A 26,938-nucleotide genomic window follows, 5' to 3' on the forward strand; every position below is an offset into this window, starting at 1 on the left:
CCAATCGTAACAATTAAACAGCTTTACAAATCTTTGGGAAGAAAAAAGATATTTGAGTGTAACATCGAAAATAACTGTCATCGTGTCATTGCAGATCCAAGAGTTGTGGTTGGCTGGGCTGGATCCTGCCCTGCATGGTGTCAGGACTCATATCGCAGGCGTGCTTTGACTGACCGCGTTAGTATGAGTGTTTGCGGGTCTTTGAGAGCAAGACAGTGAGAGAGTGAGAGAGTTGAGGGGGGTGTGTTATCCTTTATATCAGGCTGCAAGCTCTATGATCACCAAGGCTCGCACACACATACACATACACACACACCAGCGCGTCCATTCACAAATCGAGTCAGCGCGTCAGCACCTATTGTAGTGACTGAGCCAGTGGCATATACTGTGTGTTAGAGCACAAGAGAGCCCAAAGACAACACACCGAGGGTCAAACACTAGGCACTTCCAACCTAAACTGGTACAACTCATTGATTCAAAATAAAACTCTGCCCTATACGCTGACTCTATCCATTGATATATATGTATATTGATAGGCCTATAGGGAGTCCTATTAATATAGTAAACACTGAGGTCATCGGTCTTTTCCAGAGCAGACGCATTTTCCTGTGAAAATTGAGGGAAAAAAAAAAAAAAGAAAAAGAGAGAGGGAAAAAAAAAGAGTAAGGATGTGTATCTGTTGGAATATTTTAACAAAAACCGAAAAATGCATTTTAAGGGGTTTGCTTATATCTGTATTTCTTCTGAATCTATGCCTGTGTTTAAACATTCATGCGTGAATATTAGCTGTAAATTTATACATTTTTAATCAAATTACCTACGCCCTCGCTGGCACTGACTTCCTTAATTGACGGGTGTTGGTTGGAAAACACTTTTGCCTTCCAAGTGTGATCAGTGTTTGCAGTGTCCTCCTTACAAACAGGAAAATGCTGCATAGACTATTCCTGTTGCATAACTAAAAGAATATTTGAAAATAATATTAATAGAATTGTTACGTTTACCCAATGTAGATTAATTCATTTTGCTTTGTACGTTATTTTGTCTGTCAAGTAAAACAGAGAAACATTATCGCACTCCGTCTATGCATAAATCAATATCTAAAGATGAAAACATGAACGAAACTTTTAGCAGAGTATAGCCTCTTTCTAACATATCACTAAAGCTTACTTTACACAATGTAAACACAAAAAAATATCTTGGATTACCTAAGAGCCAAAGTTATTGTCTAACCACAGTCAACAAAAATGGTAGCTAGAATCGGTTTATAAACAAGACTAAACGTTATATTTAATTGACGTCCTATACCCGGTGCCAATATTTTCTTTGTTGCTTCACTTGTAGACGTTTCTTGGGTGGAAAGCGAATAGAATTATTTAGAAATATATATATAAATATAGAATATAGAAATATTTAATTTCCTTAAAGTGCTCAGGAAGAGGTATATAGAATTGTCAACCAGACCTCATTGTTTTGTCTTTGGGCATAACAACGCAGTGAACTACAAAGCTCATCAAAATCTTTGATGAATAAGGTAATTGAGTAAATGACAAGTAAATGAAATGTCCCCCAGGGTGAGTTAAACTTTCTTTAAATTTTTTTAAAAAAAATCAACATATAGACAGGACACGCACGTGAACGTTCCTGTGTGCACGGTTGACACGTCACAGACAACACAAAAGACGGAAAGACTGATGTCATATCAAGGCAAATAAAAACATCAACGTATGGCCTTAATCTTATGCACAGTTACGGCTACCTTAAAGCTTTAATGTCTTATAAGAGCCGCTATAATGTGTAATTGCCTGAGAGAGAGAACTGCCTGAAAAGGTATCACATAATAGTGTAATCCATCATATTTTGTAATGTAATACAGCATAAAAAGTTAAATATTCAAGATTTACCCTTAAATAGATGCACTTTAGAAAGATATTACTAATGATTGATTGGGTTTTTTTTGTGCTGTATAACAGTCTCTTGGCGGTTTGTTATGGGAGGGGACGCCTCATATTGGTTAGTGACATCACAGGATACATACAGTAGAGGATGAAGCAGCAGAAGTAGAGGGTAAATGAGGAGACAGGGATGCCTCATTTATAGAACATCAATGATCTAATGCATTGCGGTTTTATTTTAAATAACCTAAGCTCTGGCTCTTACAACCCTATTAATGCTGGGATGATGCAGCCTAACTGTTGTCTGATAATGAATTTATTCTACGCGCAAGAAACAAATAATTGCGTAAAATGCAATTCGCGCTTATGCCAGGGCGAGCGTTTCAGCAAAAGAGAGACAGTGGTAGAGGGCAGACCACGGCGCTTGCGATCTGTCAACCGCTCTATTGTCTTTCACCCATTCCGCGCATGGAGTCTACAATGAATATCTTGCGGGTGATTAAAAATCGTTGTAAAAGAATGCCCTCTTGTCATTAAAGCCAAAGCATCCTTGAAGACCCTTAGATTAGAGCCGTGTCCTTTCCACTCTTGAGAAAGGCTGTATAACAGGCCAGTGGCTATTATACCGCAATGGACTATTCCCATGGTTGTTGTCGGGGGATCTCCATCATACAACAATAGGCCATCAGTATGAATGTAGCCAATATAAAACATGCCTAAATAATATTTTTGGCCCACAGTTTATTCCCCCCAACAACAGACATAAATCATGCTCACAGTAAAACAACATTACCCACAATGAAAATCAAATATATATATATTCGGACTGTAAATAAAAAAAAAATAATAATAATAATAATATTGTGTCATTAAAAGGTGTATTAAAATCATGAAAATACAAGGAAAAAATCATGTCTTATTAGTGGCATTAAAATAAAGTGGTTAGATAATATCCACCAATTTGAAAAGAGACTGCACGCTCTTGGCTCGCCACAGAAAGTTTATAATGGGAACTGCAATCACAGAAGGCCTCTTGAGAAACCTCTTCAGTTAGAAAAGCTATAGCTACTGCACTTTCATTGAGAGAAGCTAACCATCTATACTGGCAGCTCCAACGGGGTGATGTCTCTACAAACGTTATATTAAGGGCACTAGGGTCGTTGATAGTGTTGATTTCGATGTGATGTAAAGGTCACAGTCAATGCTTAGGCTCCTTAGGCACTATTCATAGACATACCGACTCTCGGTTGCCTGATTGAGGACAAAAAATGAAATGACTCCGAATCACAACGATGTGCGCGATGCATGGATTTGCTGCTCCGCAGTACCTGGAGCGCGCTAGACAGCAGCCGTATCTGCAAGGATACAAGGATCCAAACGTTGCCAGAGTGCCTATGCTCTGGTTAAAGCTTATCAAGTGAAAGAGAAGTTCTACAACTTCATTTTTGGCGCGACTATAGGCAGTTCGATATTTTTTTTGAAATACCAGGTTATGTTTAAAGAGCCATAAGGATGCAATCATCATTACTGTTAGAATATGGACTGCTCGCGTGGACAGATAAAGAACTTTCGGCTTGTATCCGTTTTCGTTTACTTTTTCTGGTTAGTGTGCAGTGTATAGTGCGTATAGCCTGAATAGTGCGTACTCATGATTCTGTAGTAGGAATGCCGAAAATCTTTATCGCTGTTAATCATGTAAAATTGAATACCGTTGCTCTGAATATTGAGAAACTTGAATTTCTCCTAGTGCTCTTCAGTAAAATGTCATCATACATCAAGAAAATTGTTATTATGACTTGGAAACACCAAGCACACCATTGCGGAACGGTGTTGCCTCCACTCGTTTGGGCTTGACGCATCCTATTTTACATTATGCGTTTTTCCAGTTGATCAAAACTGCGATATAAATAATGCAATAAAACAACTGACTTTGTATGAAAACTTAATAGAACTCAATAGTATCAACAGTACAACAATTTTAAGGAAAAAAAATCGGATTTTAAAATCTGTAGTTTCGTGAGTGAATTCGGAGAGTGAGTTGACGACCAAATCCGGTTACATGATAGAAATAATCTGCACAGAAAACATATTTCTGCTACGAGTAAACCTCTATGATTAAAACGTGAAGACCGTGTTCAGTATGCAGGCTGCGTTTTTGGCACTGCCTGAATTTGTATTTTGGTGAAGCACTGTGTCTTTAAAAGTGCAAGGATGAGTGTTGTCTGTTACTCTCGAATCAGGGCCATGTGACTAGCTCTTGACTATTCTATTGGTCAAAGGCACGTGTCTAGGATACCGGAGTGTAACGTCACTGGGGGCTCGTATTAAAAATAAGAACAAAAATCCGGAGTGAAAGTATTTCAGGAGCAGTTAGGAGCCCCACTTCTCTGTCCTCAGAGTAGCCACTGACGTCCCGACAGTTGCATTGCGCAGAAAACAAATAGCAGCAAACTGGCAAGTTACGGTTCATCAACCTTAAACAGAGAACATTCCGTGATTGGAAGGCGTAACTATGTTTTTCCTTTGTGACCACGGTGCGCAAAGGCTTTTTATTGTCGCTAAACCTCACTGACAGATTTTCTCGCTCAGTTTTAAAATTTTCCTAAAGTGAACAAAGTGGACGGAGTCGCCCGTGGAGTGGGGTGCGACTGCCTGAGTGCGGGAGAACGATAAAGGGTTAAGGACGGAAAGTGGAAAGTGTGTCTCAGCATGGATGAGAATGAGCAGAGCGCAAGAGACGCGGAACAGCGAGGAGCGGCGGACGAGTCCAACAGTGCCATACGACCCCTTCTGCAAGCTCCAGGGAACCTGCAGCTCCCGCACCGAATCACAAACTTCTTCATCGACAACATCCTGCGACCGGACTTTGGCCGTAAGAAGGAAGCGAGCATCACGCGCGATGAGGGCAATCTCGCCGCGCGAGAGAATCACAACCCTACGGGTCCTAGCACGGGACAGGTGGGAAGTACTGTACCAGCAGAGGGAACGTCCACAACACATAGCAGCGGAGGAAAGAAGGCAGAGATAGAGAGCGAAGAGCCCCTGAAGACCCGCGGGGAGAATGTGGATCAGTGCCTGGGTTCAGAATCGGATAGTTCACAGACCAATTCAAATGGACAACCTAACCAGCCTATGCTGTGGCCCGCTTGGGTTTACTGCACCCGATACTCGGACAGGCCGTCGTCAGGTAGTACGTCTCCCTTTATTTTCTTTACACCCTGCGTCAAGAAAATCTGTTCAATGTATGCAGAGTACTAAAAGTTCTAATCTGCACTACATTTCGATTCTACTCACGCATATCCCAAATTTGGAGGGCCATTGCAATTTTAAAACAAACCCAATACACTGAAATACAAACCGCCAAATTCTTGAAAACATAAATAATTTTTACTAAACACACCGGGTTAATTACAGTCTCACATCTTTTGTATTTCTAAACATGTAGCTATACTGGAAAACTTACGATGGGATTTCATGTTATCTAAAAGTAAACGATGCATGCTTACGATCGTCAATCAAAACGTGCAGAAAAGCACAAAAGTAGTTTTAACACAATTTACGTCAATACGACCAAACTTACTCCATTGTTTCAGAGTTATTCTTAATATATTTAAATCGTCTTTCGTTTCAATTCCATACCGTTTGCTTGTGGATTGGGAATGATAATGTAGTCTACCTATTTTTGTTGTCGTTTTAACGAAGAGATTAAGAAACAGAATGTGTCGGAATGGATGTGCTTTTTATAAAGTAGTAATCAAAATATCACAGAAAAGCAATTTTAACGTTGAAAGGCTGTACATGAGACGTTTTTCCCTGTGAGCCTTTCGTCTTTGTTGATATTTCATTAGCATATTTTTGACAATGGAGCAGGCCTCGCATCTACTACATTCTGAGTAAGCAGTTGCTTATGAGTGCTTGTGTGCAGTAAAGTATGTTTCGTAACTTGAACATTTAACTAAAATTGTATTTGTAATATTTCAAAACAGAAGGACGAAATATGTGCGTACTGATTGTCAGTTCAGCGTAAACTCGAGCAAGAATTGTCATTTAGCCTAGTTCGTCGATTTTTTTTTTACATTTAAAATATTTAGAAATACGGTGAAGCACTACTGACAAAATTTCTCACCTCTCAGTTACAGCTTAAACTAAAGAGCAGAATGCTGGTTGATAACCCACCTTTTAGACACGAGAGAGCGTATGTTATACTATGATTCGTACTCTAGCATTTTATTTTCGTTCAAAGAAATTAATCAGCCTATTTACTAAAATATTGTCTTCTCGCGCATATTGATTTTCGCGTTAAAATGTACTTAAAAGTCAACGTCTTCTCGTGTTAATAGCACGTTCATTTTGTACATACCCAAATATTCATGAAATTATTATTCAACTGCAGTCGGAGCGTTTTAGCCGTCGTAAAGCAAATTTTGTATTTTTCTCGGACTGCTCTCGACTGACACTAGCCTTATACAATTATGATCTCGAATGGGTTAATTTCACGTAAGATCGCCATATAACCATACTCATACCATTTCGATCCCTAAAAAGTCTTTTTAAACAAGAAATGTCCGATGTGGAGCAAGGCGCGAATCCCTCATTAATATTCTGCTTCATCTCTGAGGTTTCCCGCATTACCTATTAATGTAGCCTCCACTGAGCGACATACACACGTAGAGAGAGAGAGAGGGAGATAGAGAGAGAGAGAGAATCCATACTGCTCACACCCAAATGTGACGCAAAATAAATAAATAAATGGGTAAATAAATAAATAAATGAAGCCTACGTAAAACAGATTCATAAATTATAACTCTGCGTTGAACATGTTTACAGCCCCCTTCTCTTCAAGACCCTGCATGAACATAAATGCAGATTATATTAGGCCTGTTGTACAGTTTGTGCTTCGTTCTTAAAACGACATGTTATTTCGTCCACGCTCGCAGGTCCTAGATCTCGTAAACCAAAGAAGAAAAACGCAAGTAAAGAGGACAAACGACCACGCACGGCCTTCACGGCGGAGCAGCTTCAGAGACTCAAGGCCGAGTTCCAGACCAACCGCTACCTGACCGAGCAGCGACGACAGAGTCTGGCGCAGGAACTGGGACTCAATGAATCCCAGATCAAAATCTGGTTTCAGAATAAGCGGGCCAAAATCAAAAAAGCCAGCGGCACCAAGAACACTCTGGCATTGCACCTGATGGCGCAGGGACTGTACAACCACAGCACCACGTCGAAGGAAGACAAATCAGACAGTGACTGAGAAGGAGAAAGTGGGGAGGGGTGGACGTGATGGGTGGGGTGGAGGGGTGGGGGGCGCAAGGTTATATTTACAATGCAATAATTCAAAAGAATAAAGGGCCAGTTAATAAATATACCAGCATTACTGACGTTAAATAGAGGCTATATCGAATTATGTCAAAAATACATTTATTGAATACAATTCTCTTATGAAATAATGGTCAAATTATTTCAAAAAATAGGCTATATAGGTGCCGTCTTTTGCACTTGGGCAGAGTGGCTCTCTTAAGAAACAAGTGTTTTTATCGTTCTTCTTTGTCATGCTGTCACTAGAACCAAGCGTTTTCCACTATTAACACAACGGGCGTTTATATACATTTATTAGTTATGTGGAAAAAAAAAATGCGAAAACCTTGCTTAAGTCCAAAGAGTCTTTTCTGCTGCATCCAGGCAACTGTGAGTACTATGAAATGCATTAGAGTTGTTTTATTTCCACGTTTGTCGTATCCTATTTGATTTGATGTTTGATATAAAAATGGACGCAGCAATCGTCGGATCTCAGCAGGATTTTTTAAACAAAAAAGAAGAAAAAAAAAAACACTGTTCTTTTTATTGTAAATAAATTCACAGTCTTAGCCTGGTTAATTTCTAATGAGTGAATTGGGGGAAAAAAATCGAGAAAAAAAAAAAAAAACGCGCAAGAACGTCGTTAACAACAGTGCATTACATTGTAGGTTATCTGGTTGAAGTACCATGTGAAATAGCCTAACATATACGAAATAACAATGGATTAACCTTCATAGCCTGGGCAAAACATTTCAACTAGGTGCGCTAAATAAATAAACAAATGTACCGCAGCGTCTTAAATCGCATACATAGTTTTTATAAAAGAGCAATATAATCATCTTTTGTAGCAAAGTATGTTTTAATCATTATAATGCTGCCTATAAACGTGTAGCACTGACAATGATTTCGCTTATGCGCACTCTTGACAAAAGCCAGGGTAAGCGCCACAACACATCACACAGAAATAGAAACAAATATATAAATATACAGCTATATATAAACACACAACTACCGAATAAAAAAAATAAGCAAACCAGCTGTTTACTGTATGACAGATGTTAAAATACTGTTTTAATGTTGACTTCATATTTGTTATGTATTTATATAGATTATATTAAGGAAAAAAAAAAACTTTATCCAATGACCGGTGTTGCTTTTTATGTGAGAGTAGATTTCTAAGGTGTTTAAATTGCTTATTTATATTGCAATAACTTCTTTATGTGAATGAAGCGATGTTGGGGCCTTTGCATGAAAGCTGCAAATTGTCATATTAGGGCATATTCACGCGTGTTTAGAAAAGTTAAAAAGGTATGATCGAGATTTAAGTTGCAGACTGTATCCATATACCAAATTGTGGAATTTTTACTTTTTCAATCTTTTTGTTTTATACCTGAAAATAGTGTGTGACTATATAGCCACCAAACTTAACACACTTTGCCTTACAAGTTCAAGTGCGAACTTAATAACACAGAACTGTGCCGAATCAGAGAAACAGTATTAGTTCAATTGCATATGAGCATATCTATGAATATGGCCTTCTATCTGATATACGACCTACTGAATTTACTCATCAGCGAAGATCTATCTATAAAAGCTATGTTGAAAGCTGAAATGAAAAAAAAAAAATGAGATAATACAATGCTATTTTTATTTTGTGTTTACAGGTAATGTTTGTTATATGTGTAAATAATTTGTATCACGTACGTATTAATTGTGTAATTAACTGCCTCCTGAAATCTTGATAAGAATTAAATAAACAATAAGAATAATAATTCTCAATGTCTCCATAGCTTATTTATTTGCTTCTCCTGTTAGATTTAATAACTATCTCGCGCTTCAGCCTTATCTTGCTCTTTGGTTGAAAAGAACGTGCCATACTCTCATCAAATGGGAGCTGAGCCCAGCGGACATGACGTCACAGCATTGGCACACAAAGCTTTACCAAATCAGGAGTGAGTCGCTAATGCACCACCAGTAAGGCATCTGAGAAGCATTGCAGATATTTATAACGCCTATACAATAAAAACCCACAAACACACAGCCCATTGGGTGTTTTTTATCTTCATTTGTTTAACTTTCTGAAATCTTTGTATCGGAACTAAATCTCTGCATCAGCGAATTTTTGTTGTAACACTTTACCCTGCCCCATGCACTATGACTGGGACGACAGAAACAGAGTCATTGCCACAGAAGCGCTTGAAAGTTTACAATTGACTTCATTCCATATCTAGCCTTTGAAATCACGATTGCAAATTTACAAACACTGTAAATCTAATATTTGCCTGTTTGCTTCACACTCACAGAAATGCTGACACAAGAAAAAAAAAAATCTCTGTAAATCTCAGAAATCTCAGTAGCCCAGTCATGCGTATCCATAATAAAATATGCTCATTTTATTGTTAGGCTATAGTTATAAAAATACAGAATCTATGAACAAATTAAGAACATCTGCAGGACCGATCTGACGAACGGGACGTTCGGGAAGACGGGGACTCAGACTATATGTTCGGGGGAATTTGTGTACAGATTTTTTTGCTGACAACAAAAAATTAAAAAAGATATTTCTAAACAAAAAGTTCCCATTACATAGATATCAACATGCAAATTAGACTACATGGATTAGTTTTATTTAGACCTGGAACAGAATCAATGATTTTGGATAATGAATAGGCCTACAGCTTTTTAGAAAAAAAAAACAAAAACCTTTATTAACTCCTGTTAATACATCATAGGAACAACCGCTGCTTTTAACAAACGCATTAATTAACACCCATTGTTAGTATAATTTAAAAGAATCGCCACGCAATTCTTTTTTTGTAGTTAATTTTGCGGTGTTCATTTTAAACCGGACGCTGATATTTCACTCAAATGTTCAATAACAATTAAAAAAAAATCTCATTAGTTCAGAATCTCATAAAAAATTATACTGATCATTAAAGGTCACAACCATAACCTTCAATCACCAGAGAAAATACACAGATCACTGGTCAGCTTTTTTAAAGACTGGCTTTAACCAAAAGCGTTCCGCAAACAAATAACTGTAGGTACATTTAAAATATAAATCTGCATTTATATATATATATATATATATATAAACATTTTTGAATTGTGAAAAGTACACAAATTTAGTCAAAATATTAAAACAAGTGCATCTGAGGTCAAAGCCAAATTTGGTTACATTAAAGTTTTATTGTTTATATGCGCAGTACAACAAACTTCATGTAAACGTTGTAGACCACCTAATACAATATCTTACAATACAGACCAACAAACTTCATACAAACTTTGTAGACCACCTAATACAATATTTGCAGATGAACAATCATGTTATTTATACACACAAAATAAAACAAAAGCAGAAAATTTGCCTCCAAGCAGACAAAATGAGCTAACAACGTTTTCCGGGACGATTAAAACTAATGTTTGCAGAGGGGCTGCCGGAGAGCTCAGCCAGACATCAGGACTCAACTACTTTTTAAACACATACAAAAGACACATCCTTTTTGTATCAGTTAGGTGGGTCACTCAAACACTAACTTGACTTTCCCTAAAATATGTAAATGATCTTTAGTTTAAAAAAAAAATCATCTGGTCATAGTCTACCTGTCCTCTGGGGGGAGGTGAAGGGGGGCACAGACAACTGGCATTTCCCATGCACTGACCTGCTCAATGACAATGCCTCATCTACATTTCTTTTCTAGCGCCCCTTGTATGAGGAAGTGATGCCCAATGGTTGAGGGGAGAGGTCCCTGACTGGCTTTCTATAGAGCAGAAGTATGTGTGTTTGTGTGAGCAAAGTAATGAGAGAGACAGACAGAGCGAGAGAGTGAGAGAGAGAAAGAGATTTAGAGACAGAGAGAGAGAGAGAGAAAGAAACCCCAAATGAAGGTCAAAACCTCCTGTCATGGCTGCAGGTGGCTCATTTCCTCTGCAAGGAATAGTCCCAGTCCTGCCCACACCCCCTTCAGCTCTCGCTTTCTTCACCTTACACCCACATTTAACTTTCTCCATCACACACACATACACTTCATTTATATATTAACACCTGAACTATCCTCTCTAATTCATATACGTCTTAGAAGATAGTTTGTGTGTAAATTATGAGCACATAAAAATGCTCAATGAAAGATTCTAGGGTAAGGAAGTGTATTTACAACAGTGTGCTTTCGTTCATTTATACATCACAAAATGACACAATTTCTACCAAACTTCAGCTTTGCCTAATATCATGGCGATTCAGACAAATGACAGAAAAGCCTGAGGTGGAGGGAAAGTATCAGAATACGGATGTCTACTCGTCTGCTTTCCATACAAAAGATCCACACACCCTCGATGCCCCCCCCCGCCCCAAACTCCAAACACTCCCACTGTGCTTTTCTGCCCTGAGTTCTCCAAACGCTTCCTATGGACCACTGAGGAATGCGCCTGCGAGGTTCGGAAACGTCATTAAAGGAGTGAGGGATGCAAATGGAGGACAAAAGGGATGACATCAGGCCGATTTCACACCAGGCCCTCGGATGGCCAGACCCAAGCCAGGGTCCTCACTACGCACGGCAGATCAAAAAGACTGCTGCACATACGCAGACCGGTCCGGCAAAGCAACGAAAGGGACGGTGAAGAATGCTAATCTGCAGGACAAATATATTTTAATCTTGTTACAATACAAGTTAATGCTGCAGCTAGCTGATGGGAAAAGAGCATCTCTTATCTTACCTCAACTTTGTGTTTTACAGGTGCACACCTACAATTTTAACTCTCAAACTACGCAGGACTTTCACTGAGACATCCCCTGACTGATATATACCTTTATACTATTGCATAATGAGATGATATAGTTACAAGATGGAGTCAGTTCTATCATAACTAAACCCTTATCTTAGCACCTTACCGTTTTCAGAAAGCAACACACACATGCACAGGGGTTGGTTTTTCATTTAGGGGAAAGCTCCACTGGTGGTGTCAGTGACCTCTACTGAAACCCCAGCAGGGCTCTGACATGCAAAGGAAATGAGTCTGAGTGAATGAGTGCGAGTGTGTGTCTGTGTCTATCTCCTGAGCACCTTGGTAACTCTTGATCTCTCATGTATGGAACTCCGGCAATGGGCTCCTAAGAAGTCAACTCAGAGGACAAAAGGAAGCAGAGGCATTGAAACTCCAGTCTCTTGCTTTTTCTCGCTCTGTCTCTCTCTTAAGTCTCACACACACATACCACCACCACTAATTTAAAAAAAGCTTAATGAGAAATTTTAATGAGCACGTAAGGTACAAGTGCCAGTCATTGAAGTTAGTGCACCTGTTAACAGTGATTTCAGACTGAAACAGATATTAACAACTCTGAAGTTTAAAATAACTTCATGGAGACCACAAAATACATTTTTTGTCTGTCCTCTAAAAAGTTTTTTTTTCGTAACACTTTATTTTAAGGTGTCCTTGTTACACGTTACATGTACATGTAATTACATGCAAGTAACCCTAAGACAAACCCTAAAACTAACCCTAACCATATAGTAAGTACATGTAGTTAATTAATCTTACTCAGTACTTAAATGTATAATTACAGTGCAACTAGGACACCTTAAAATAAAGTGTAACAGTGTTTTTTTTTTTAAGTTATTCATTGCATACATATTAAAAACAATTAAGAATAAAATCGTACTCATGGAGGCATGGAGTGCGTCTATTACACTACAGTTCAAAAGTTTGGGGTCAGTATGATTTTTAAAAAATCCCTTATTTAGCAAAGATGCATTAAATGTATCAAAAGTGACAGTAAAAAATCATAATATTACAAACAATTTCTTTAAATAAATTTAATTCAGTTAAACTTTATATCGATCAGTTTCCACAAAATATTAAGCAACACAACTCATTTTTTTCAACACTGACGATGATGATAATAATTGTTTCTTGAACAGCAAATCAGCAGAATTATTTTCTAAAAATCACGTGACACTAAAAACTAGAGTAGTAAAAACCACAGAAGTAAATTTTATTTTAAAATATATTAAAACTGAAAATTTTGAATTTCAAAATGGTAACACTTTACTTTGTTTAGTTCGTCCCTGTTACACATTACATGTACTTTCTATTATAACAACTATAAATTATGCAGAATTACATGCAAGTAACCCTAAGACAAACCCTAATCCTACACCTAACCATATAGTAAGTACATGTAGCTAATTAATATCACTCAGTACTTAAATGTATAATTACACTGTAACAAGGACACCTTAAAATAAAGTTTTTTTAAGTTAATAATTGTATATATATTAAACACATTTAAGAATAAAATTGTACTTATGGAAGCATGGATGAATATCTATTACATTACAGTTCAAAAGTTTGGGGTCAGTAGGATTTAAAAAAAAAAAAAAATTATTCAGCAAAGATGCATTAAATGGATCAAAAGTGACACTAAAAAAGTCATAATATTACAAACAATTTCTTTACATAAATTCAATTCTTTTAAACTTCATATTGACATTTTTTTCAGCATTCATAATAAGAAATTTCATGAAAATTTTGAATTGTGAGAATATTTCAAAATGGTAACACTTTAAGTTTTGTTTGTCCTTGTTACACGTTACATGTACTTTCTATTATAATAACAATAATTTATGCAGAATTACATGCAAGTAACCCCAAGTCAAACCCATGTAGAAAATACATGTAGTTAAATAATATTACTCAAAAGTACTTAAAAGTATATTTACATTGTAACAAGGACACCATAAAATAAAGTGTATCCTTCAAAATATTTTTGTCTTTACGCTATTTTTTATTAAATAAATGCAACCCTGGGATTTGGTATTAATAAAACAGCAATGCTGAATATATTCCTTAAGTTTCTAGCTTTTAATAAAAACAAAACAAATGCCCTGCTATTTAAAAATTAAAGTACAATTAAAGTAATCTGATGTAGACATGTTCACATGCACTGTAGTGTACTTGCACACCAAAAGCTTTTTAAAATCACTCAAGTGAGCTAGTGAGGCTTGAAAACTCCTCTTTACATTTAAAATGTGTGCAGTGTCTAGAGAAGCACAGCACTTCAAAATTCTAATTAAAATAACCACACATTACATCTAATTAACCGTTTACTCAAAAACTTAAAAATCTGACTTCAATGCAAATGAGACCAGGGAATATTAAAAATCTTATTAGACAACTGAGAACATTTGGATGTAGAAGTTTGCTTCTGTCATTACTCAGTGAGATATATCATTAACTAAATCTAATATAAAGAAAATCAAAAGCTCAGAGGCGTCACTGTGGCACTTCGCCTTTGGAAACAAACTGTGGCTGACCTTTCCAGAATGGTTACTGTCATCTTTCTAATACAGCACGGCGACTTTTGACCTTATACTGTACGACATTTGGAGACATAATTGGCCGTGACTCCAACTAACCATGAGCAGGACAAAATAACCATTTAAAACATTCTATTCCGTTTAAAGGTCTACAAATATTAAGCGAATGATGTGTGTATGCTGGCTCCTTCCTGATATACATAAAAAAAAAAAAAAAAAAAAATGTGGGTACATGTTTAAACTTAGTTTCAATGCACATTATAAAGGTTTTCTTAGATTTTATTTATTTATTTATTTTTTTTTACAATTGCACCTACACTACAAGCACTCATTACTCAAACATAAATCCTAAAATCAGTAAAGTTCATCTAAAATGCAATGAGCTGTGCTTATTTAAAAAAACAAAAAACAAAAAAAAAAACAGATGAGATTTAAAAAACAGATTTACAGATGAGCCTAAATACTGATTTATCTAATTTGAGGCTCAATTACTTCCAGTGCTGGGAAGGTTACTTTGGAAATGTAATAGGTTACAGATTACAAGTTACTCTATTTAAAATGTAGTAAGTAGGGTAACTATTTCAATTACTTTATAATTGTAATGTGACTGATTACATTTGATTACTTTTCAAAATTTCTAATGAATATCAACAGTAACCATTTTGAAACATTTAAAATAGGCAGGGTTAACAGGATTCAACACAGATCACTGTCAGACTTTCAAAATCCTTCATCACTTCAATTTAAAAAAAATAATTTTAAAGCACAGCCACCACAAAATCAGACTTTAGCACCTCTTTTTACTTTGAGACCGTTTTGAGTTAAAATACTGATTTAAAATAAGATATAGTCTTTGCATATATGACAGAAAATCCAACAATTAAAAAAAAAAACAGTCCATCTTAAAAAATAAAGCATATACACAAATCCAAATAAAAAATAAAACAGTTTTCAAATAAGCATGTGTCCTATTCTGTGTCCTGAAACACTGGTATCTCATATTTTACAGCAGTCAATGCAATTTGAGAAAGAAATCAATTAAATTTGTATGTGTGTGAAAATATTCAGACATAACTCCCTTCATAATCGTTAACATTTTCATAAGTAACTGTACTTTAATTACACATTTTTCTCAGTAGCTGTAACAGATTACAGTTACATTTATTTTGTAATTAAATTACGTAATTCCGTTACATGGTAGTTACTCCCCAACACTGACTACTTTTTATATCAATATTTGATATTTATACTGATATTTTAAATGACAAAGGGTGAGTGATACAAGCTTGAACAAACAGGTCGGACATCAAAAACAAGTCTAAGATTGCATTATCACAGTGTCAAAAGAAATAGAAGTTATTGTAGCATTAACTTAAGCTAAAAAGCTAATATTAAACTGATTTTTAAATATGCTATATATCTGTATTGATCGTTTGTAGGTAGTTAAAAGCTGTTTTGCTTAGAAATAGTGGGAGTAAGAAAGTAGAGAGAACAGTGCAGTAAAAAGAGATATACATACAATTACATTAATATTACTACCTGTATCATCTCTGCAGACACATCATCTCTGTTCCTCTTCACTATCCTGTGACAAACAGACAAATTCACAAAAAGAAGATCAGTGAGACACATCAATGCAAAATACGAAAAAAAAATGCAGACTTAAAATCCAAGTATACAGCATTCAAGTATACAGAGTGTAATTTTCAGTCCGACATGCAATGATCTATTCATTTGAACTGTCGAGCTCCATTTTATCATCAACTCAAGCTGGAAAATAGGGAGGGTCACATGTTTTCCACAGAATAACCTTGACATATTCTCCTAACATGCTCACATGCACAAATGCATTCAGAGAGAGTCAATATCAGAGAGGGCAAAGGCAACGTGTCTGCTCTGTTATAGTATAGTCGGGGGGAGTTATATTACATCCTTCGTGGACCTGCCTTGCTGCCTCTCTATGGTGTGCTGGCAAAGCCAAGCACAAGACAGGCAAACAAACTGGGTCATTGTTTAGACTGTTTCTTGGTTACAACGATTTAATTAGACACTTTGGTGAGTTAACCTTTGCCATAGCATCTTAAATTACATGCTTTTGACTGCAAATTTAGAAACGTATAGTTACACGGAGTACAGAGTACCTTCATAAAAAACGTAATTGAGGAATTAATGATACAGCAAGGCAGGAGAAGAGTCTGGAAATGCTCACAGTACATATTGCACAGTATATATTTTTACATTTCGTGTACATTTTAAAGGCCTCTACAAAACACAATCAGTACACTTGAACAGTTCAGTCAAAGAATGGCGGGGAGTGTAAACACCTGAGCAAATCTACTCGTTTTCCAACAGCAATCCAGATTCTTCACTTTCAATCATCTGCCATGTGGGAGTACAGCAGTGAAAAACCCTGACTACATCCATTCATCACAAATGACATACATATGACAGCCTTCATTAAAACGTTCATGACGTTTTGACTGCCATGAAATGCATTTACTAAAGCATCCCCCGTATGAGGTAAATTACTCCTATTACATTCTTCATGGTTATGTACAGCGGTGAAGAACGCGTTCAGAGGAAGGTGTCTGTGTGCGAGGATATGGATGATTGAAGCAGAACATCTAGTTCGATTTTTTTAATCCACACAAACTCTTAGCGGCTTCGTTTTCTTTCCGAAACATGGGCATGGAGGAGCTGGCGTTAATAGTGTCAATGTTAAAGGTTTAAGACGTTTAGACTGCAAAGGACACAAGATTCCGGTTCATTTTACCTCAAAAGTGACAAAACATGGGAAAAGGCGAGCAGGGAAGATGGGGTGGGGGGATTGGGGAAATGGAGGGGTGGGTGGAGAATCGGTGTTCTCTTGGCAGCTCACTGCAGCTGCCATTTTCTTGGCTCTGAGTGGCTGGTTAGAGGGCGGGGCAGGAGCAGCCACACAGAGTACGCCATAACAACCCCCCACCACCCCGCCTTTCCTACAAACGGCCTCTATAACGGCCGTTCCAGGGTCAGATTTATCTAATCCGCTCAGAATCATACCTGACAGAACACTTGACCATCACAGACTCTAGATCTGCTGAGTAAACTGCTGCATGACGGCAAAGCAGCAGTAGCGGTGCAAGCACCCACCCACCCGCACAGGAACAACAACAGCGGCACTTCCTGCACTTTCAGTGCGCAAACTATGCCTACAGCCATTCATAATGAAAGGAAAACCAATGCGTACACACAACATTCACACCAGCATTTCAGTAAGATTTTGAAATCGCAATATTCCTGTGACCAAATTTTTCACCTGTCATCAGGTTTTGTGCATCTAACTCCCAAAAGGCACAATCATCATATTTTACCAGAGATCTTGACTCAGCATAATGCAAGAAAATAAGGTAGAAAATAAAATTCAGTGCCTTCCACTTTAAGTGTAACAAATATTTTTCATCCCTGTGTGGATTAGATATGAAACCAACGTTTTTTAAAATAAACTAATTAAAATAAATACTGTAAATAATGGAAAAAATTACATAATTGACATTAGGCTGTAATGTAATATTACAATCAAATCTAAAATATAACGCATTTGATATGCTATTCAAATGAATCGTCAATTAAAACTTTACCCCAAAATGAAACAGAAAAAAAAAAGAAAAAAGAAAAATAATATTGTAGTTTGGTTAATAAAAATACTTACAGAAAATGTGACGGCTCACAATGTGGGAAACGATCATTTTTTCTGACTTGTGTTGGAACATGTCACCAGGAATGATCCCAGTTTGAAAAGTTTAGAGAAAAAAAACAAAAAACAAAACAAAAATCTAAAAATACTACTCTGTACACTTCTAAATTCCTCAAACTACTGACCCTAGTTATCTTCAAAAATAATAAAGGAGAGAGAGAGTGAGTGAGGGTAGAAACGGTCTATCAACAACATGAAAAAGGTCACATTATCCATTTGTTAACAGCAGAGTCTAGACAGGTCAAGGTGCATTATGTTCCTTCCCAAATGCCCCGTCTCAGTATCTCCAGAGCCTTCACATGATTCTCTTCAGAAGGAGGGGTCAGCAGTGGCCAAGTGCAGGCTAATCAGGGCAGAGGGTAGTGTGACCCCCCAGTGTCTCCACTTGGCTAATCAAAGCCCCCAGCGCTGGGTGTCAGGCTCTGGGCTGCAGAGGGCAATGGGGACAAAGATAATGGGGAGGGGGGGAGTTGTGTCCACTCTCCTTTGTCTCCATTCAGAGACAGAGACAAGCTTCCACTCAAACAGATGACATTAGGGCCGGGTTCTTTTACTAAGGACACCCCTGATTTCGGAACGAATGTACAGACAGGCAGACAGACAGACAGACACTTCCATATAAACACACACACACAATGCTGCTTTCACACCCCTACACCATCTGGGGCCTTCATATCCCAAAAGGGCTGAGGAGGGAAACCAGGGTTTAGCACACCTCCTCTTTTCTCCCTCCCTCCCTCCCTCCTTCCTTCCTTCCATCTTCTCTTCTTCATTACTCGGGGCCTGTTTAAACAGACAGCCAGGACAGACATGGCAAACATACTGAAAAGCTTCTCAAAATCCTCATGCAAATCACAAGCCAATCTGTGTAGAGAGAGACAGAGGCATTTTGGGTTTGGGTGGAAATAATTAACTCGCTTTTCTATGCTATTTCCACCAGACACAGATGAGTCTGCGAGGCCTGTGCTGTGGAGGGCACTGTCCAAGTCTACTATGCTAAAATTAGTTTTATTAACTCACCACATCGCACACAGGACGATTATCATTATTTTTTTCTTGCGCCGTTGAATCACTTCGATATGACAAAAAAAGTAGACGCATATAACACGACATATCTATCGCAATGTAAAACAGTTAATCAAATTTATCATTACTTTCACTTTAATATTTCGATTTCTTTTTAAAATTCACCTTTCCGCTTATGATGCATTTTAAAAAAAATAAACGCAAACATGGTCTCTGAACTAATAAAATCAAAATCAAAAGCTAGAACATTTTTATACAAAAAACTAGAATTAATTACGACCATGCTAAAAAAAAAAAAAAATTACTCAGATATTGCCATCATGTTCTTTTTAAAGTTGCTTCTTAGTAAACATAGTGAAAAAACAATGTTGATGCTTTATAGCAAATAATTGTAATTTTAATCAAATTATCTCTTTGTTTGTTTACTTAAGTCTTTAAAAAAAAGAAAAGTACAATGTCTATTCTATTAAACAGTATCAATTACCAAGAAAACTAATAATACAATACATGTATAAAATAAAACATGCATAACATTATCACAGTTTATTCACTACAGTTTAGAAAATGGTAATAAAATGACAAGAACTCAGTGAAACTGTGTTAAACTGTGAGTTAAACTGAGTTTGAACAGTTAAACTGTGTCTGAACAAATTTATCTTGATAGGGGTGGTAGAAAGGTATATAATGGATTACAATCAACCAAAAATTCAGCTGTTAGTATGACAATATTTACACAACTATCAATACTTTGTTGACCAATTACTAAGCAATGCTTAATTTTGTTCAGTCTGTAGTGTAAAAAGGTTGCATTAGCAATTAAAGAAAAACACTTTGCACGCAAAATGGTCAGGTCAAAGTGTCTGAATAATTTTTGGTCCCAAATATTTATAACTTTTATTGCTAGTCCACTGTACGAAGACTTTTTGGGTATAATATGTCACAGTTTACTTTATTTTCCTATCCTCACTTACATAAATGAAATATAGTGTCCTGAACCCACTAGTAAAAAACATATTTTAAAATTATGTCTGAATAACTTTTGGTTTGACTGTGTATATACACACATTTATATATGTACACTCTTAAAAATAAAGGTGCTTTAAAAGGTTCTTCACAGCGATGCTGTAGAACCATTTTTGGTTCCACAAAGAACCATTCAGTCAAAGGTTTTTTTAAAGAACCATCTCTTTCTTACCTTTTTACAATCTGAAGAACCTTCTTTTGCCACAAAGAACCTTTTGTGAGACAGAAAGGTTCTTCAGATGTTAAAGCTTCTTTATGGAACCATTTAGACAAAAAAACACCTTGATTTTTAAGTGTGTGTACATATAAAGAAAAACACAAATATACAATACGATCATTTGCATGACTTCTCTGAAGCTGTGACGTACTGTGATTGAAAGTTGCTGCCATTATTACTTACATGTCAAAATCTGTCAAGTCAATTACATTACCTCTTTTGAAGTATATATATATAAAAAAAACACAGCTGAGTTTGATGGACATCCACACAGCTGGAAAGCCAAAGACAGCATGTGTATCTTACTGCATATTTGCCTGAAGCACCCGGTTAATGAAAGTCTGCGGCAGCATCTTTATTAAAACGGCATGAGTGGAGGGGGAAAACGACTAGAGAACATGAAGGAATGAACAAAAAATAGCTACACAATCTTTTCTGTCTTCTAACTGACATAAGATTTTAAAAAGAATCTCAGGGTGAAGTACATAATGTGTATTTGATATTGAGTAACACATTCCTATAAGCACATACTGCGACAAATGAAACGGCCTTTCATTCATGATTTCTAATATGCTCCCATTAAACAGAAGGATTCTGATTGGCTAGAGAGGACTGCATCATTTTGAGGGAGGCGTCTAACATTTCCCTCTTCCTAAGTTCTAGAAACTTATATCACAACATTATATAATCACTGAGATTACAGAAAGCACAGAAGCCAAATTATAATAAGGCACATAAGTGACTGTGTGGCATTTCATAATGTGTAGTTTACTGGCAACAAAGGTTAACAGAATATTGTCACATTCTGTACATCTATTGGTATGTTTCATTCATTTTGAATAATGACTTAAACACTTATTTACCGTGATGCTTACAGTGATTAACTGGTTGGACAATGTAGATAAACTACACTATAAAAGTGTATATTTTAAATATTGGTAGCAAAACTAGACACTAGACTCAAAAACAAAACAGCAGATAAAACTTTCATGAGAGATTAGTTCTAGTTTTATTTTCAAATGAAAGTTAAATACAATAGTAAGCTAATGTTTTCTTTTCCTTCCATAAAACCATTGATTTTTGCCATGGATTTTTCCCTGTAGCTTTTAAAGTAATCCAACAGAAACAAATAAAAAATAAAAACAGGTCTTATCTTATGCATATTTATTCACTCATTTAACACTTCTGACCATTAAAAAACCCATCAGAATCACCTAAAAAGTATGTGAGAAATAACGAAAAATTATAGTTGCAATTATAGTTAAGAACAGGTAACATCCTTACAGTCTTATTTATAGGGTTATTTGCAACAATAATTTTTCGTTAATCAATTTAAAAAATACTCGCACTTTATCTTTCACATTTAAGAAAGCTACGTTTCAAGCTTCGCTTCCTGTTAAAAAATTCAGAGAAATAAGACTTCTAGCTTGCTGCAGAGAACATCTAAAAGGGTTACATTCTGTTTTAAAAATACTGGCAGCGAAGATAAATTACAAGTGTTATTTTTCTGATGCTCACACTCCACAACTTCTTGAAGCATCGGCCAGAACAGGTTGTTCTTCATTAACTTTCTGCATTGGAGGCCAATTTTGAGAACACAAATGCATTTATATACATACACACCTTTCAAATATGTAACTATAATGCATAATACGCATAATAATGTCACAATGCAATGCAAACCTTTTTAGTGTTTTGTAAACAGTTCATTATGTTCATGCAAAATGTCAAAAAGTAACTCCTTAATTTTTTTTTGGGGGGGGGGGGTGAAATGTGACCACAAACACATTTTTGTGAAATTCAACCAAGGGCAGTTGATGTCCTTGCGCTCATTACAATCGAGATTTAAGGTTAAAATTCATATTTTATGAACAGAGCAAAATAGTAACTTAAGAACCTGTTCGTCTTTTCTTTTTCACTTTTTCTTAACTCCACAAGTTCATTTCAAATGGTCCTGCAGTCTGACAAATGAATATTTAAAAGTATAAATATTCAAATGTAGTTTCCCAATTATTGCAAGGTCAGAAAGCAGCAAGTAATAACAGAATGAGCAAAATGGTTTTTAAAAACATCGCAGGAAATTTAAACTTTACCAAAAAAAAAAAATTAATTCACTGTGTACCAGCACAAAGTAACTGGTAAGAAAGCATTCGCAGAAGGAATATTTCACACACAAAAAAAATAATAATTTTCTTTCCACGATTGTTTCATTGAATCGCCGTGGCCGGCAACTTTTCAATTTCTCTGGCTTAAGCCTACTTGAAGTTATTGTTATAAAATCTAACTTTTCTTGAGGTGATACTAACACCGGCACAGGTTCATGAATATAGAGTAAGGTCAGCAGCAGTTTATTCCCCGTGTGCCACGATGCACCAACATTAGCCAGACTCAAACTGTGAGTTTCATTCTGCTAGCCTTGTTATAAGAGAAATGCTGTCAACTCTGAATACATTGCTGATTCACTCTCACCTGAACAACAGCAGCATAACACAACACAGCATGACTAATCACCGAATATCTAACCCCCCTTCCAAAAGACATTCATGATAACATGTCCACAAAAACATATCAGTCTACTTCCCCTATTAAACTAGTAGTGAATACATAAAAATGACAGACAGAGGAGCAGACAGAAAGAGAGAGCGAGACAGAAAGAGGTCATCACTAATGAGGGAAGCAGGTGACCCCTGCAATTCAACAGTGATCCTATCAGCTTCCTCTGTGTTGCAGGGGTTAATCCCCTTTAGGCACTAATTGATAGGAGATAACATGATACTATTGCCAAGGCCCTATTTGGCGCAACCCCTGCACTCTCACACGTTGAGTGTCAGTGGGAGATCAGACGTGAAATTGATATTTGGGACGTTTGCGTGCTTAAGCGCGCCTCTTTCTTATCGAAGAGTTGCAGTGTTCATTTGCTGTTTATGTCACAGACTCTTTGCTGGGATTAACCACTTGGCCTTTAATCACTGTGACCAGTTCATTTGGTTTTCAACCCATCAACACATGCTTTAGCAGAACAGCATCAAAACCAAATTTACCCCTAGAACTGTTAATGAGTCTGAACGCTTTGACTGTTTGGCGAGCCTTAGCACCTGACGGAACCAAAATGGGGGTCAAGGTTAAATCTCAGCGTCACCTCCCGAGATCAATCGAAAAAAAATATACAACCGCAGCTGAAGACAGGGAAAGTCAAACAGCATGGCGGCATCAAAAGACCAAATGAAGATTGCATATGAAGCGATATCTGACATATCCGCAGGTTTGTGTATTTCAGAGATTTAATGTCAAATAGTGGCATACAGGGATTCATCGGCATCGTTCAGACTAATTAAAAGGCCATTAAGTGATCAGCAGCTGTGGAAAAGGAAAAATGTGTGTTTGTGTGTGTGTGTGTGTGTGTGAGTGAGAGAGAGAGAAAAAGAGAGGGAGAGAGAGAGATGAGATTTCATTAAAATACTGTGCCTTTAGGGAGGTTGGAATAAACAAACCTTCTTTCTACTTCTCCTTCAAAACTTAATAAATCATTCAGACAGCTTAGAAAACATGCATATAACAATAAAAAATAAATAAAAAGTCAACCATAACAAATAACATCATGCGTATAACTGTTTGCAATGAGAAAAGGAAGCAGAATTCATCTGAAAATGATTGTTTTTGAGTTCCACAAAAGCCTGAACAATGTTATTCAATTTTAAGATTTTAAATTACAAGCTGGTCGAAACATTCAAATGAAATCGCAAAAGAGTTTAAAATCCAGCCAGGGTGAACAATGCGTAACATAATGCGCTCGAAAACAGCATCAACAACCTCGAAAAGCCATTAAAGAGGAATACAAGTATACAAGGACACAGCACTTTAAAAAGTCATACAAAGATCACATCGAAACAAAGGTAAGCTGTGTGATTTGGCCTTACATTCTGTTAACAGAAAGTGAGTTGAATCTGTAAAATACAAGGACTTACCAATCATATGTGCAGGAGTTCATAAATTAAACCAAATGAACTACCCTCAGCGATGACTGGCATTTCATCTGGCATAGCCTTGAATCAGCTAATCGCTGGCCAATGCCAGCGTATCGAATCTTAAGTTTACTATCCGGCTCAAATAATCATGAATGCTATGAAAGGACTGACATGATGGCATGCAGTTGTATGCCAATACTCAGGAAGACTGTTCTAACTTTTACAAAGTACAAGCAACATCTTTGTTTTAGCATTCTCAAAAAGTCATTTAATACATTTTATGCTTAAAAGAATTCTAAAAATAATATAAAACCTCCAGAACTCTTGAATATTTCTGTGGAAAACGCATTTTAAAAACAGCACACAGTGCTTATAATTTTAGAGTAGACAGTTATGCAGATATAAAAGCAAAACATTATATATAAACATGGAACGAATAAAGAATTAACAAATAACCTGAAATCTGAATGAAAATTGCAAACATATTCCTAAGCAAAAGGATGTCTGACTTTTATCGCAGCAGTACATACCATTTTAGCTTTATCATCGATTTGTTTGGAAAAAAAACCTGCACATTCGTCAGTTAAACAACATTTTAGAACCTCTACAGCACTGCAACAGTCATATTTGTTTTCTACTGTTGTTACCTTTTCCTGTCCAAAACGACTATACAGTATTACATAACTTCTCATTTACAACAGTTAACACTTAAAGTGTTCAACTTAAAACTCAAAGATTAATACGTTAAGCGTTTACTAAATATTATCAGCGCTCAAGTATTATACAAATACACAGGGCAAATGTGAACGTTTCTATAATTTGTTTTATAAACGTTGTGTTTAAACTTAAAATGCGTTTCATACTGTTTCTCCTAATCGTATATATCTGAGTAATCACGGAAACACCCCTCATAAGTCTCGCATTTCGAAGCTTTTCCAGTTGCGAGCAAGAATTCAGGGCCAATGGGTCACTCAAGAGGCCGAATCTTCCAGAACATTGTGTACCTCAGATAGTGAAGCAGAAGGCCCCAGACACTAAGCCACAAATCCATCCTCCAATACACACACACACACACAGTCAATGGCACCTTTGTGGCTTTATACACTCTCTACACTCCAAACAAGTCTCGTTCGTATCATATTTGTTTCACATGAATCCTTCAAATATGTTTTTATCAGTACAAATAGACAGTTACATCAAAGAAATTAAAAGAATGTTTTTATTACAATAACAACACACATAACAATATTTACAAAATTAATTCAGTCTACACACCGATGAAACAGTCGAACCTAAATTTACATTATAAATACAAGACCACACTGATTTATAAAAGCAGTTTAAATACTTTTATTACATTTATTTAACGTTAATAATAATAACAACAGTTGCTGTATGTACAACGAACTGACAAAACAATATTTTTAACATTTTCATAATCACAGCGATGCTTTAAAAACATGCGAAAACACTTTAAGGTAAATTCTTTTTGCAAAATTGATTTGCTTTAATAAAGATTTCACATATTTTCATTTGTCCTGTTTACAACGCAAAAACTGAGACATAGTGAAGCAATCATCTTTAGAGATACTAACCAATGATAGAATCATTAAAGAATCATTACACAGAATTTTCTAATGCACGAGAACGAGTAAAGAATTTGAAATTAATGCTTTAATAAATACATAAAGTTAAGAACACATTCAAAGACTAAACTTTCGGGCAATCTGTAATTTGATATATTTTAGCTGTCTAATTTGCTACCTGGGAGTTAAAAAAAAAAAAAAAAAGCAAACGCAGCATAGTTACATGCCTGAGTGATAAAATAAAATAAAACAAATAACATTTCACAGCGGATTAGAGCACATCATCATTTACCAGTAAAATCCTGAGGGCCTGAAGGCACCATTTTATTTGGATATTATGATTTTGTTAGTTATATCAAATGCATGTTAGTTATATCAAATGCAGAAATGCGTTTAAAAAACAGATTAAAATCTTTGTGTGCGTGGCCAAAAAAAAAAAAAAAAAAACAATAACAAGGTCTAGAAATGTCATAATAACAGCTATGCGGAAAGTCACCTATAAAAAGCTTCAATTTGAGACTGGTAAACTATGCACCCAAAGCACGATTCATATTGTTCCATCTAATCTCCTATAAACACAACAAATACAATCGAAGCAAATTTCGGGCAAATGCATGACATTCGGTTAACAAATGAACATGGAATGGCAAAACGTAGCTAAATATTGCAGGCGATGCCTCAAGTCTGAACTGAATCACGCTGCAAATTCTGGTACTGTGGAAAGGGTATCCATCTTCCTCTGCAAAACTCCTCCCTAAAATGGAGGCAGCTGTCCTAATACATCCAATGTCTCGCTCCAGCACTTGGGTAAAGCTTTGAGAAGAGTCAGACGTTACGCTGCCATCAGCACGAGGACATGAGTAAAAGGAAGAAAGCAAGTAA

At 36.4% G+C, this 26,938-nt stretch overlaps 1 protein-coding gene and 1 long non-coding RNA gene across 4 annotated transcripts in view; one reads left to right on the forward strand and one right to left on the reverse strand.

Moving 5' to 3' along the window:
* Nucleotides 1–26,938, reverse strand: part of LOC127168219 (uncharacterized) — a 38,475-nt gene that overhangs the window by 7,041 nt on the left and 4,496 nt on the right. For both annotated transcript variants that reach the window (XR_007828084.1, XR_007828085.1), the window contains exon 3: nt 16,043–16,088. This is a non-coding gene — a long non-coding RNA (uncharacterized LOC127168219). The remainder of the gene's footprint in view (nt 1–16,042; nt 16,089–26,938) is intronic.
* On the forward strand, nt 4,123–8,962 carry en2a (engrailed homeobox 2a). 2 transcript variants are annotated; one of them, XM_051114826.1, is made up of 2 exons: nt 4,123–5,082; nt 6,830–8,962. In XM_051114826.1, the coding sequence occupies exons 1-2, from the start codon at nt 4,602–4,604 to the stop codon at nt 7,144–7,146; spliced, it is 798 nt and encodes a 265-aa protein (XP_050970783.1). In that variant the 5' UTR covers nt 4,123–4,601; the 3' UTR covers nt 7,147–8,962. The 2 variants fall into 2 exon arrangements, with proteins under 2 accessions (XP_050970783.1, XP_050970784.1); XM_051114827.1 differs by having other exon boundaries at nt 4,130–5,079.

This window comes from Labeo rohita, chromosome 7, assembly GCF_022985175.1.
Source record: "Labeo rohita strain BAU-BD-2019 chromosome 7, IGBB_LRoh.1.0, whole genome shotgun sequence".
Taxonomy (NCBI): Eukaryota; Metazoa; Chordata; class Actinopteri; order Cypriniformes; family Cyprinidae; genus Labeo; species Labeo rohita.

Bases quoted from the DNA above. Each gene is read 5' to 3' on its own strand.
- en2a (XM_051114826.1), top strand. From the start codon at position 4,602: ATGGATGAGAATGAGCAGAGCGCAAGAGACGCGGAACAGCGAGGAGCG. The intron at 5,083-6,829 runs GTACGTCTCCCT...CCACGCTCGCAG, and splicing joins GGACAGGCCGTCGTCAGGTA to GTCCTAGATCTCGTAAACCA.